This window comes from Pungitius pungitius, chromosome 5 (genome assembly GCF_949316345.1).
Source record: "Pungitius pungitius chromosome 5, fPunPun2.1, whole genome shotgun sequence".
Taxonomy (NCBI): domain Eukaryota; kingdom Metazoa; phylum Chordata; class Actinopteri; order Perciformes; family Gasterosteidae; genus Pungitius; species Pungitius pungitius.
The window spans coordinates 16,969,875-16,982,138 of record NC_084904.1 but is presented as its reverse complement, the minus strand read 5'-3'; the positions used below and the strand labels follow the sequence as shown (position 1 = coordinate 16,982,138).

At 45.5% G+C, this 12,264-nt stretch overlaps 1 protein-coding gene across 1 annotated transcript; it reads right to left on the bottom strand.

Moving 5' to 3' along the window:
- Positions 1-7,855: 7,855 nt before the first annotated feature.
- On the bottom strand, positions 7,856-12,024 carry fzd10 (frizzled class receptor 10). Its single transcript, XM_037483448.2, has one exon. It carries the CDS (start codon positions 11,233-11,235, stop codon positions 9,484-9,486), a length of 1,752 nt encoding a protein of 583 aa, XP_037339345.2. The 5' UTR covers positions 11,236-12,024; the 3' UTR covers positions 7,856-9,483.
- Positions 12,025-12,264: the final 240 nt, after the last annotated feature.

Sequence of the window (12,264 nt, the reverse complement as noted above, 5' to 3'; positions counted from 1 at the left end):
CCACTGACATGATGCAACACACAGTAGAGCCAACGGTTTCACACTATTCCAGCGATCAACAAGTGGAGACTCCGGCTACGACAAGCGAGCAATGACAATGTCGTGGCAGCTTTATGCAGAATTTAATTTAAAGCCTGTTGAAGAGCGGCATCAAAGAGGGTACGGTTTCCCCATGGTAGTATAGAGAAATGAAATATCTGGTTTCTGCTTGTTGAGACAGATTTGATGAAAACATGTTAATGTTTAGAACATTAAGTTCTGTGTTGCAATCAAGAATCCAGAAGACCAGCAAAGGACCAGCTGTAGTGCGACTGACAGCCACAGAAAGGATGTGAAGCCTCCGGGGCGATCTGCATCTTGTGTCCATTGGTGCTTGGCTGTGTGTGGGCACCTAGTGAAAGGAAAAAGAACAACAAAAAATCAGGTGGGGGGGCGGGGGGGGGGGGTTTCGGAGTGAGCCGTTTGTTTTGAGGGTCAGGGCCTGTTCTGGCCCTGAGGCTGGAGTTGTCCCTCTCTCTCTTTACTTTCTCACTCTAACTCTCTCCAGCTTAGTGCCCTGCGATTTATAACTACAACCTCTGTGATTACAGAGCTCACCACAGCAGCCGTCAGGGTTCAGAGAGGTTAAAGCACAGGCATGCCCCATCACCCGAGAGTGCGTGCTAGCATCTCTACAGGTAAACACAGCTGTAGTTTCCCCTTTAACCTGACCTCCTTGACACTCTAGGAACATATTTGTGTGACAACGAAAAACTGCAGCGCCACTCGTCGATGAATTTTCTTTCCATTAGTGGACACAGGTTACTAAGGACATTTGCTCTGTGAGAGAATCCCATTCATTTCTATTCCTGGATTTTTGCTCCCATCAATGAACTTTACTTGTTAATTTTAAGTGCAATAATAGAATATAGTGGTTGACAGTATTAATGCACATCAACCCAGCCACCCACTTGGAACTGGAGCAACAGTCCTTCACTCCAGCTGTGGGATGAAATAACCTGAAGTGTGGATTTGCCACCTGACTTGACTACTTGTACATAAAAAAAAAAAAACAACTAGAGAGGAAACATATCTTTTTGCCATGTTCTCTGGGAAGGGAAGCCCTGCTCTTCTTTGCACTGCGTATGCATGGGGATGTCCATGACACACCAGGCATTGTCGGCAGACAGAAAGCTCTCTTTTCTGCAGCCCCCTCAATGAAGCAGCACGCTAGAACATCAGAGAAAGAGAAAAAGAGGAAGAAAGAGAGAGAATGTGCCCACATGAGTGGGACATAGTGCTGCCGGACTGATTTGCTCACCATGACAACCGTGCAGAGGGGTGCGAGGGGGTCTAGCTTTTCGGCCGGGCACAATGCGGAGAGGCATGGCTGTCTTAACCTCGGTGACATCCCTTTTGTCAACGGGTCAAATCCCTGAATATCAATGAACTGACTCAGTGCCCCCCTATCCGTCGTCCTCAAAAGTGTCCGAGCCACATAAAAAGCTCTCGCTGTCCTCTTTCACCTCTCGTGACCTGCTTCCAGCCTCTCGCCACATTCAAGCCGGAGCGACTCATTCCACAGGGTTAAACAGCACTTAAACAGCGCACATGCATCCCTTGATGATCCCAGTCTAAAGTCAGCCCAGTTAGTTTTTGTCTGCTCGAGCAGTGATTCCCAACCAGCTGCCAGGGAGGATGGGTACAGGGAAAACATTCATGTTAAAATCAGCTGAATAAAGATTGAATCAAAAAATGTGATTCTAATATTTAGAACATTTATGGTAATGATGATAACAAATAGCAGAGGTTGACTGGACAAACCTCTGGACCCACTTGGACCTTGTAACACTTTTAAAGCCATATGTTGCCATTGAGATTGAATGCAAATATATGTCCAAATAGTGAGTTAAGTAATGGTGGCATGGTTTGAGTAGTTGGATCAGACAGGTAAAGATACACAAACATTTCAAATGTTCAGATTAAAGTACTGGATAAATAATTTAAGAATGCAGTTATCCCCTGAGCGTCATTCATTCTATGGGGGGATGCATTGAGTTTGGCCTTTTGGACCTTCTTTATTTTGTTTTTTTTTGGCACGAGAAGGCATTCAAAACACCAGGAAGTGTTTTAAGTTCAAAGACAGCCCGTAGTGGTGTTGCCTGTCCGTTACGATGTAGCCACGCCCTAAAGCCTCCCCTCCTCCGTCATCTATCTTACTCTAAATGGGACCAGAATTGACTAAAAGACTGAACTGGAGATTGTGACTACCAGTTCATGTTAACAATGTTGTAGGATAAGTAGGATAACATTGGCGTATTCTGCTTTCATACAATTAGACCGTATTTTCAAACAGAGGAGACACATCCGACAGCTGCACCACCCGTCAATTCAATGCCCAACTGCAACCGCATCATGCGTTTCAAAAAGAACATTTCAGCACTGCTCCTATCCGCTCTCCTTTGAAGCGCAGGAGAACAGAGGCTTATCTCCATGTTGTCATGTGACTCTTGGTTGGTTCAAAGTGTTGTCCGTGACCCGAGGCAATGATCAAACAGTCGAGTTTTGCATTTCCATGTTAACCGTTCTTGCAGCGGTACTGGTTGATACCAATAAGCACACTATGCAGGTGTTGTGGAGTAAATATGTGGACACAACGTTTGCATACTTATGCGGAACAGTGTTTGCCAAATGTGCAATGGCTTGCCTTCTACAGCTGTAAATGCTATCTGTACTGGAAGTCTTTACCCTGTAGAATGAAGTTCATCTTTCCGAATCCAATGTGAGTCAAAAAAAGTGTATTTTAAGTGTTAACAGGTGAAAAAAAACCTCACGCTGTCCAAGGTCTCACATCAAAAGCTCAGGAAATACTCTCTAGTGTGAAAAAAGAACTCAAAGCCAACAACTCACAAGGTCACGTCGCTAAACTGTAACCACAGATTGGCCCTTTAAGTGGACCGTTATTTTCTACTCAGGCCAGATAAGTGGGTCCGGACCTCTTCTCTGCGTAGATTAGCCACTGCTGCCATCGTTCCCATTACTATTATCGGGACCAGACAATCGGGCCCACCACCAATGTGCAGGAAACCGAGATTCTTTTGCCACGCTACAGCTTGATTACTCAAAGGAACATGTGCACTGTAATCAGATACAGTCGAGAAAAAGAAAGAAGTTGTGATCATACTTACTCCAAATTGCTTTCGGCCCTGTCACAGCATAAAGCAATCTGGGAGCAAAATGGGACATTGTCTCGGACCAGTGTACCAGGAAACATGTTGTGTGTTGTGCCTGCTAAGAACTTGATTCCTAGGAAGAAAAAGAAGAACTCTGCTTAACAAAAAATTGTGGTGGTAAAAACACAAACAAGCTGATTAACAGCCTGTTTTGTTTTTGTTTTATGAGAATCGAGATCTGTAGTACAGCTTTTCTGTGTTTTTTCAGTGGTGGAGCAGAGTACGTTTGAATAAGTAAAACATTTACACTAAAGTAATAATAGTGAAACATTTTACCATTGATTTTCCTGCGGCACAGCAGTTTGATCTGAGAGATCGTCAGGTCGGCTGTGTGAAAATGTCCAATTCCGGGCTTAAAAAAATAGTATTTTGTCGCTTTAAATAATTTGTCATTGTTGAAAGTCTAAGCGTGCGTTACAGTGGCTGACTGACTAATGAAATACTTTTCCATGCCAGTGGGTGGCAGTAAGTAACTCTGACCCTGTTAAATTAAGACAATATCATTAAATGTCATGTTTTCTACCATCACAATGGCGGACAAGCAATTTTTGACACAACTCCTGTGAGAAAAGCCTTGCTGCTGCGAGGTGACGGAGACGGCAAAGGTGCGGCTAGAAGGACGGGAGAGTCCGCTCGAACCAAGGTTCTCGCCATGGTGATTCAACAGCAGACTCTAATCTGTCACCTTCCTAATCCACACCGCCCAGAGCTGTGACCATGTGTAAAAACAGCAGCATAACTGTAGTACCACGGTGGAGGATACATAACCATGTGTGATAGAGTGCATTGTGTACGTTTGTGCACTCGGTTCGTAATATGTTATTGACGTTTTTCAAAGACGCTTTCGAAGGCACCGAGGGGACGGGTGGCGGAGTGGAGCGAGCGAGCACAGCGGGAGACTGTCTACATGTGTGCATCTCTCTTTGAGTGTGTGAGTTTACAGACAGTGTAGGAGCCATGGAGGGATAGGCAGAGGCAGAGGGATGATGATGGATCTGGCAGGGCTCACCAGCACCGCTGGGAGAAAAATGCCTGTGGTTGAAAGACACTCTCAGCAAATTTAACAAAGAACGATGGCACAGAAGGGGGATGGGAGGGGGGGGCATGAAAGGAAACTTGACAATCAGCTGTCACGTGAACTTAGAATACTTGGAGTAAATATCTGGCCCTGCTGGCACGCTGTATGCAGACGATCTACTATTTTGTATTTTTAGCAGTGCGCAGACCATGCATTTAATAATGAACTACTCTCCAAGAGCTCTCGTAAACTCTCGTAAAAACTGTGCAGTATAAATGATCCCAAAATGAAACCATTAATAACATAATATGTGTGTTTATATTATTATAATGATATTACATCAATATTAACGTGTAAATAAGGTATCGTAACCGAGTTAGATTACATTACATGTCATTTAGCAGACGCTTTTATCCAAAGCGACTTACGTTAGATCTGTAAACACACATTTCTGTAAAGATATATGAATCCTCTCATATTGCTCTGGGAAAGAAAGCAAAACATTAAAATTTCTCCAAAAATTGGATCACATTGCACATTAAACTGGAGCTTTTGTTCTGTATTGTTATTGTCAGGTGAGTTCAAAGTGATTCTGCCTTAACTCTTTGAATCTTTATACAACTTTGTGTTCTGCCATGTTTATACCTTCCAGAATATACATGCGCTGCATTTCCACTTACAGTAGGTCTTTGAAGAATAACCACCAATCATTGTTTTTTTCTCTCTTCTTTTTAGTGTCCAAGCTTTCAGCGTGCATGCTTTCACATGCATCCAACCTCACAAGCCAAAATCTATCAGTCAGGCTTAGGGGAGGAGGCTAGCATACAAAGAACAATGTCTGGAAAGTGGAAGGAGTTGCCCTGCTCTTGTCTGTCTGATGTTGCATTCAGCCGAACCCGTCCTCTGAGGAAGTGCGCCGATGCCCTGCTTGCATGCAGGGGGGAGTGTCTGTTTGCACAGGTCTCTGTCAGTTAACACTAATCTGCCTGATCTGCACCTCAAAGTCACTCTCTTCTCCACATGCAAATAAACATATTCAGTCCTCTTTCAAACCAAAGCCACTATCAAACACTTGTTTGATCAGCAGAGGGCCTGCGAGGCAGTTCATTATGCATTTGAAAAAAAGTGCCCTGCCCCCGCCTTGCAGGGAGAGAACTAATTGTTGCCAGGTTTTTATGTAATTACTCTCACCTTCAGCAGTGGCTGCGAACAACTGCCTCCGCAGCATACTGAGGTGTGTTTGTCTGTGAGCCGTTTGCATGGCTCGTTACTGCAGATTGGGCATTTACTGCACTCTTACGTTGCCCTAGATTATTTGAAATAGATCATTTCAGAACACGGAGCCCACCCACACCCTCTTCACCCTTGATCCTCAGAAAGGTTTTCACTCTCTGATGACACTTTGCACTGTGAAACTTGCAGATCTTTCTCTTCCTTCGATTACGCTCTTCCTCCAAGTCATGTCTTTGGCAGGGAAACAAAGTTGTTATCTGTTGTGATGCATCTTTCTTCTCTGGTTCAACTAATGGAGGCGGAGCTCGCCGAAAGGTTTGCAGCAGCTGTCTAATAAGCGAAACAAGGAGCAGGAGCGAGTAAGGGTCTGGTGCATTAGGAGCATACATGTCGGAAGGAACCCACCCACGGGCCCCAGCCAAATTCCTTTGTGTGTTGCGTGTGTGTGTGTGTGTGTGTGTCACGTATGAGTCCGCGGCATTGAGAGGCTAAGCACTGCTCTCCAGACAGACAGGTCTGAACTAGTAAACAGGTGCTGCTGGAGCAGCTGAGGATGAGGACATGGGGCGTCTCCACAGAGCCAGATCAAAGAGGAGCCGCCTCAGCCGCCAATCATCCCCGAAACTTGATTTATGTCACTGTGTCATGGAACTATGTTGATGTCTCGGTGCACTGGTGCCAAAACAACACTGCCTCGCCGACAATACCGTGGCAAAGATTAGAGGGAAGCCATGTATTGATGTAGAGCATCGTTATGTGGCTTTGTCTGGAGATGTTTCCTCACCACTTCCCCTCTGAAATAAAGAATTCCTTTGACACACGGAGGAATCATTACACCGTAATAATGCCCGGTTCCTTAAAGAATCAGGTCAATTAGAGATTGTGAAAAAGTGAAAATCTTGATTCGCTTAAAAGTCAGTTTAAATTCAATCAAAGGTTTTTTTGTTTTGTTTCAAGCACGCCGATCACAAGCGAAAGCTGCTTTTTGTCCACGAGTTCTAAGCCGCCGCCACCTGACAGGAAAGTGGATGAGTGTGGGGTGACAGCATTCGCCCTGGCGGAGTTAGGATACTCTGCGATTCATCAGCCTTAGTCACATGGGTGTAGCGGGATTCCCCACTTTGTGAAATAAAACTTGGCATCGCTAGGAACAATATTTAATGATCACCAGCTGCAAGTAAAAGCGGTTTGATTCTACTCAGAGAGTCTCCTGGCTTGAAAAACTTGTGATATACTACAAGATCTATACTTGTAAAGGCCTAAATCCAGAAATACAAACAATTGAGCCCTCCACCTCGCCCCGAAAGAAAACTAGAAAGGGCTTTCTTGCCGGTAATACTTTGCCCTTGCTCTGAGCAGGATTTTTCTTCCTTTGAAGAGAGGGGAATAAGAGAAGTGAAGCCTGCCTGGCTGAAGAAGCCCTGGAGGGGGGTGGTAACTGTCATTTATATTTACAGCCTTCCCAGACACCTCGGGGGCTGTTATCCAGGTGGCCTCCGTTGAAGCCCTCAGAAGCACTCACACCTTTTTCACAACTCCGAGTATCAATAGACACTGGCTGACTTTGATTCAGCCACATAGAGGTGGTGAGTCATGTGCTTTTGGCTGTTAAAACGGGTTGGGTTGACGCTGGAACTTGAATGCCCTGCGGGATAAAGCATTACTACACTTCTGAAACTTTATAAACCGGAGAGGACTCTCAGGTTTTAAACTCTCCAAAAAAAAAAAAAAATAATTGAAAGTGAGGCACATAAAGGTAAGGTCATGTAAACCAAAACGATGTATCCTTTACGAACATTGAAAAGCACAAACTCCGTGCATATGTGTGGCTCCGTGTTTGTATCCATGCAGCCAATCACCTCGGGATACGGCGTCCTCCCGCTGCGCGGACACCACTGTCAGGGCGAAAAACAATCGCTGTTGCTTCGAGTCAAGACTAGACTTGTGACAATTTAAAGCGCGTAGCTATAACATGTTTACAGATTAAGGATCGTTTTAACACCAAACACCTCAGGACACCGCACAATGTATTCAGTTGGCTCATGCTTTTAGAAATCCGCTTCAGTCAATATGGGGCTACTTCAAACCGAGGCCAGATGTGCCTATAGAAATGCCACTACGCCTTGCTGATAAGAAGGGAGGAGATGACAGATATTCTGTCTTTTGGGTTGGCAGCATTCTGCTTTTCAAAGTGCAACCCTTCAAACGCTCTAATCCCGTACTGAATGAGCGCTGGATTATTGTGTAACTCCTTCATTGATACGCACCGACAAATGTAACGCAGCGAGAACGAGAAAAGAGACAGAAAGGATGAGAGTGGACTAAAATATAGTTGTATATTCACTATATACGGTGGGAAACTATACACAAGGTTATATAAGCATGTATCCAGCATAAAGAATATAAATTAAGATTATAAAAAAAAGGTTATCAAAAACCTTATTGTTAACTATAGCTTTGCAATTGGACATTTTGACCACCACTTTCCTGTTTCATCTGTATGAATAATGGCTGAAATGTTCATTTATCCTGCTATGTGTAATACTGTATCACACTGTTCCAAAAATAATTCATCATCATGTGTTGTAATTACAAAACGCCCCTATGCAAACCCAGTGAATAGTGTGATTTTATGTTGAATTTTTATTAAACTATTAACTTATTAAATATAAAACTTTAAGTAATTTTTTTGCCTGAACAGAAAAAGAAACGCCATGGACGTCTTTTTTTTTTTTTTTATGCCGCAACCCGGAGGACAAACATTTATGTCCCATTGTTCCCTTTTATTATTAAGAACAGCAACAGAAACGTGCTTTTAACGCTTCCTGTGTGTGTGTTGCCTTTAGAACCAACTACTAAACATTTTTACATCTCTTTTTTACATTTAAAATGGCATTTCCATTTCCATGTATCTACAACATTTATGATCTGATCCTAACTGGTCATACAACCAATAATAACCATCAGTTAATACTATAATAAAAAGGTCTCTTTTGGCCATATAAACTATTCTGTTTTTCAGTCGATTTAAATTTAAAGCTATTCTGTCAGCAAAACATATCATTAAAAACCCAGCTCTGGCTTATCTCATATCCCACGTACAAATTAATGATTTAGATTTTCTTTAAACGACTCCTCCCAACTCAACAGCGTCAAGCAAAAACAAGTCCTGCCGCAGTAAAAAAAGATAACTCAAATCAAGAAACGAACACAAGCAATCCGGTCGTATGAAAGTGAAGACTGACAGGAGACGGAATAACAACGCTGTTGCAACACAACATTTGGGCTTAGCAAACATTTAAAACTAGAACGTTTTATTATCATTTCTATATAATTTTTTTTTTACAAATATATATATACAAATGTTTCCTTGTGCTATAAAACCACCAAGAAAAAAAAAAGGAAAAAGGAAACCTCAACTTTTCAATAGCGAGTGTCTGATTAATTTATGGCATGGATTTGCCTCACATATAATGGGGCAGTCTGTGAGGCCTTGAGCTCTTTTCAAAAGCTGCTCTCACTCCGGTTCAAACATACATGTCACTGCCTTGATTTCCATTAGAAAGCCAACACTAACACAACACTCATCCCTCTGACCGTCTGCCTCCATCGTCTGTGGGGGTCCTTTCATTGTCTGTAATCTGTCAATAACAGTACAGTACAAGTGGGTTGGGGTTTTTTTTTGCCTGTAAGGAAAACATCTATTGCACATTATTTAAGTTAACCCCACAGCACATCTAAATGGTTTATTCCACTCCTTTTGTGTGAGACAGTGAGATGTTTTCCTCAGAGGGATAAGTAAATCCAGGAGTAGCACATCTTTTTTTTCTTCAAACAAAAGGCAGATTCTGTTGCACAAGATGGCTGAAGACACGCACAAAACAACATTGCATTATCTTCAACGTGGTTTCCATAAATAAAACATGACCCTTGATTCTCTTGATGGCCCTCTGGTTACAAAGTCTCATTTAGCTAAAGGCTTTTACGTGTATTTTGGGGGTTTGTACAAAGAGAGTCAGCCTATACACAGGTTGGAGGGGGCCGTGTGGGTTCATACTTGGTACTGTGCCCTTTGAGAGACGGGTGAGGTTTGATGTAAGGCCTGCTGCTGGTGAACACACTGGCAGCCTTCCCCCTCGTCCTCTTCTTCAGCTTCCTGCTAAACACGTTCTGCCACGACTGCAGTGTCTTTGAGGTCCAGATCCACATGCCGCTCGTGATGCCCACCACCAGCAGCATGAAGATCTTCACCATGAAGATCTCAACCGCGGGGATGGAGGCCTTCATGGCGCACTCGTCTGACTCCGGCCCGCTGCCGTCCATGCATTTCTGCTCCGCCGCCACGACGCGCCAGTAGTCCATGTTGAGCCTCTCGTAGAAGTAGCAGCCAATGACGCAGGTGGCCGGAACGGTGTAGAGCACGGAGAAGACCCCGATGCGGACCATCAACTTCTCAAGCTTGTCTGTGTTCTCTCCCTCCGTTTTCATGATCTTCCGGATGTGGAAGAGGGCCACAAAGCCAGAGAGCAGGAACGAGGTGCCGATGATGAGGTAGCAGGAGAGGGGAATAAGCACAAAGCCCGTGAGCGCCTTGACGTCCATGCTGCCCACATAGCAGACGCCCGTCAGCTCATCCCCCGCCACCTTCCTCATCACCAGAATCGTAATGGTCTTCACGGCCGGGATGGCCCAAGCCGCCAGGTGGAAGTAGCTGCTGTTGGCCTCGATAGCCTCGTGGCCCCACTTCTTCCCTGCAGCCAGGAACCACGTCAGGGTCAGGATAACCCACCAGAGGGAGCTGGCCATGCCAAAATAGTACAGGATGAGAAAGACAATGGTGCAGCCGGTGCTCTCCAGACCCTCCTGGATGATATACTGAACCCCAGTGTCTCTGTCACAGGCTATTCTGTCGGCCCCCACAAACAGTCTGATGAGGTAGCCCACCGAGTAAACACAGTAGGACATTGAGAGGAAGATGATCGGCCTCTCCGGGTACTTGAATCGCTGGGGGTCTATGAGGAAAGTGAGCACGGTGAAGGCGCTGGAGACGAAGCAGAGGATGGACCAGATGGCTATCCACACCAGAGAAAAATGCTTGTCTCCCTGACTCCAGTACACGTCCACTTTGGGGTAGCATTTGGGGGCACAGGACTCGCTCTTCTCCACAAAATGGAACTTGCCAGGATTGCTGCAGGTGCGCTTGCTGCCGCTGTCCTTCAGGTGCAGGCCCTGCCCGCCCAGAGGCCGCTGCGGCCGGAAATCCGGGGGCGGGGTGTGGGAGACCTTGGGAGGCTCATCTGAGCCGTTGTTGGGGGCCTCCATGCACAGGTTGTTTGGGTCGTTTTTGGTCGGCAGCCGGGAGCAGTCCAGAGAGTCGGGCCAGGGAAAGTTAAACTGTTCCAAGATGGGCGAGCATTTCAGCTTTACCTGCTCACACATCACCCTACAGGCCGGGATGGGGTTTGAAACCTGCTCCGTGCACATGGGAGCGTACAGCGAGCACAGGAAGAATTTGAGATGACTGTGGCATCCAAACTGTATCAGCGTCGCAAACTCCTGCAGCTTTATCGCCGCTTCTTTTTGGTCATCGTGGCCCATGAGATTTGGCATGCGCGTCATGTTGTAGCCGATGTCCTTGCACTGGGGGATGCTGATGTGCTGACATCTCCCCTCTCCTGACCAGTCTGGGTCTATTGAGCTAATGGCCGAACCACCGCCGCCCCAGAGGACCAGCAGCGCACAGAGGAAGCTGGGTTTAACAGTTGAACGCATTCTCCCTTTTCTTGATGTAAGGACAAAACAAACGAATTCACCACTGTAGTAACACAGGGTCAGTGATGAAAACCTGGCTGGTTTACGCGTCAGACAAAAGAACTTTAGTGCACTACCCGCTGCGTTTCCTCATGTCGGATTGGTAGAGTTTAGTAAATCCCTCCGTGGGATGTGTTCTCGCTGCAGTTCGCGTGCGTTCAGGTCCATGCTTTAAAAAAAAAAGCGCAAAAAGTGACCGGTAACGTGCTCCTGGGTTAATTTCTTACTTGTTTCCGCCCCCCCCCCTCCCCACTGCCCTCTCCTGGCTCATCCGTCCTGACGTATCACGTCACTTTTCCTCCCGGAGCGTGTTTCGATGTCAGGTCATCGAGCGAAAAACTTGCGGAAAGCGACGTCAACGAGGTCCACCTCCTGGTCCTCCACGCTGCTCACATGGCACCCGGGGAACAAACCGGCCGTCCGCGGTAGAAGAAAGATACAAATCCTCGTGGGAGAATAGATGTAATAATGGTAATAATAATAATAATAACGGTGTAGCCCGGGGAGGCGTCTCGCTCCTCCGGTAAAAGGAGGCAGGACTTGACGCGTCGGGAGGCAGAGCTCGTGTGAGCCGGTCGGAGCTTCCCGTCCCGGTGTAACCTGCCAAGAAGATCCGCCTTCAGAGGACTGGGCCACTTTGCATATGAAAGATGACACTGACACGCGGATTACTTTCAAATCGTGCGGAACAGTTTGTTCACTCGAGCGGGGTCTCGAAAGCTCGGAAGAAAACTTGCTTCTTTCCTTCTGTTCGTTTGTGCCGAAAAGCAAACGTCGCCTTTTTATGAGAGTCCCAAAGTGTCGAACAGATTCGTACCTCAACATGTTTCTGTCACACGAGATGTTATCAGCATATTTCATTTAGGGATATTCTGGAGTGCAATTTCAGTTTAAGGGTTTTACTAACGCTGAGTAATCAACATCAAACGTACTAAGCCATATATGCCTTAAATAACAAAAGAATTTTGTCATATTTGTCACCATGACAAT

What these genes read in the sequence shown, in the direction of transcription:
- fzd10 (XM_037483448.2), bottom strand. Translation starts at nt 11,235, where the DNA reads ATGCGTTCAACTGTTAAACCCAGCTTCCTCTGTGCGCTGCTGGTCCTC.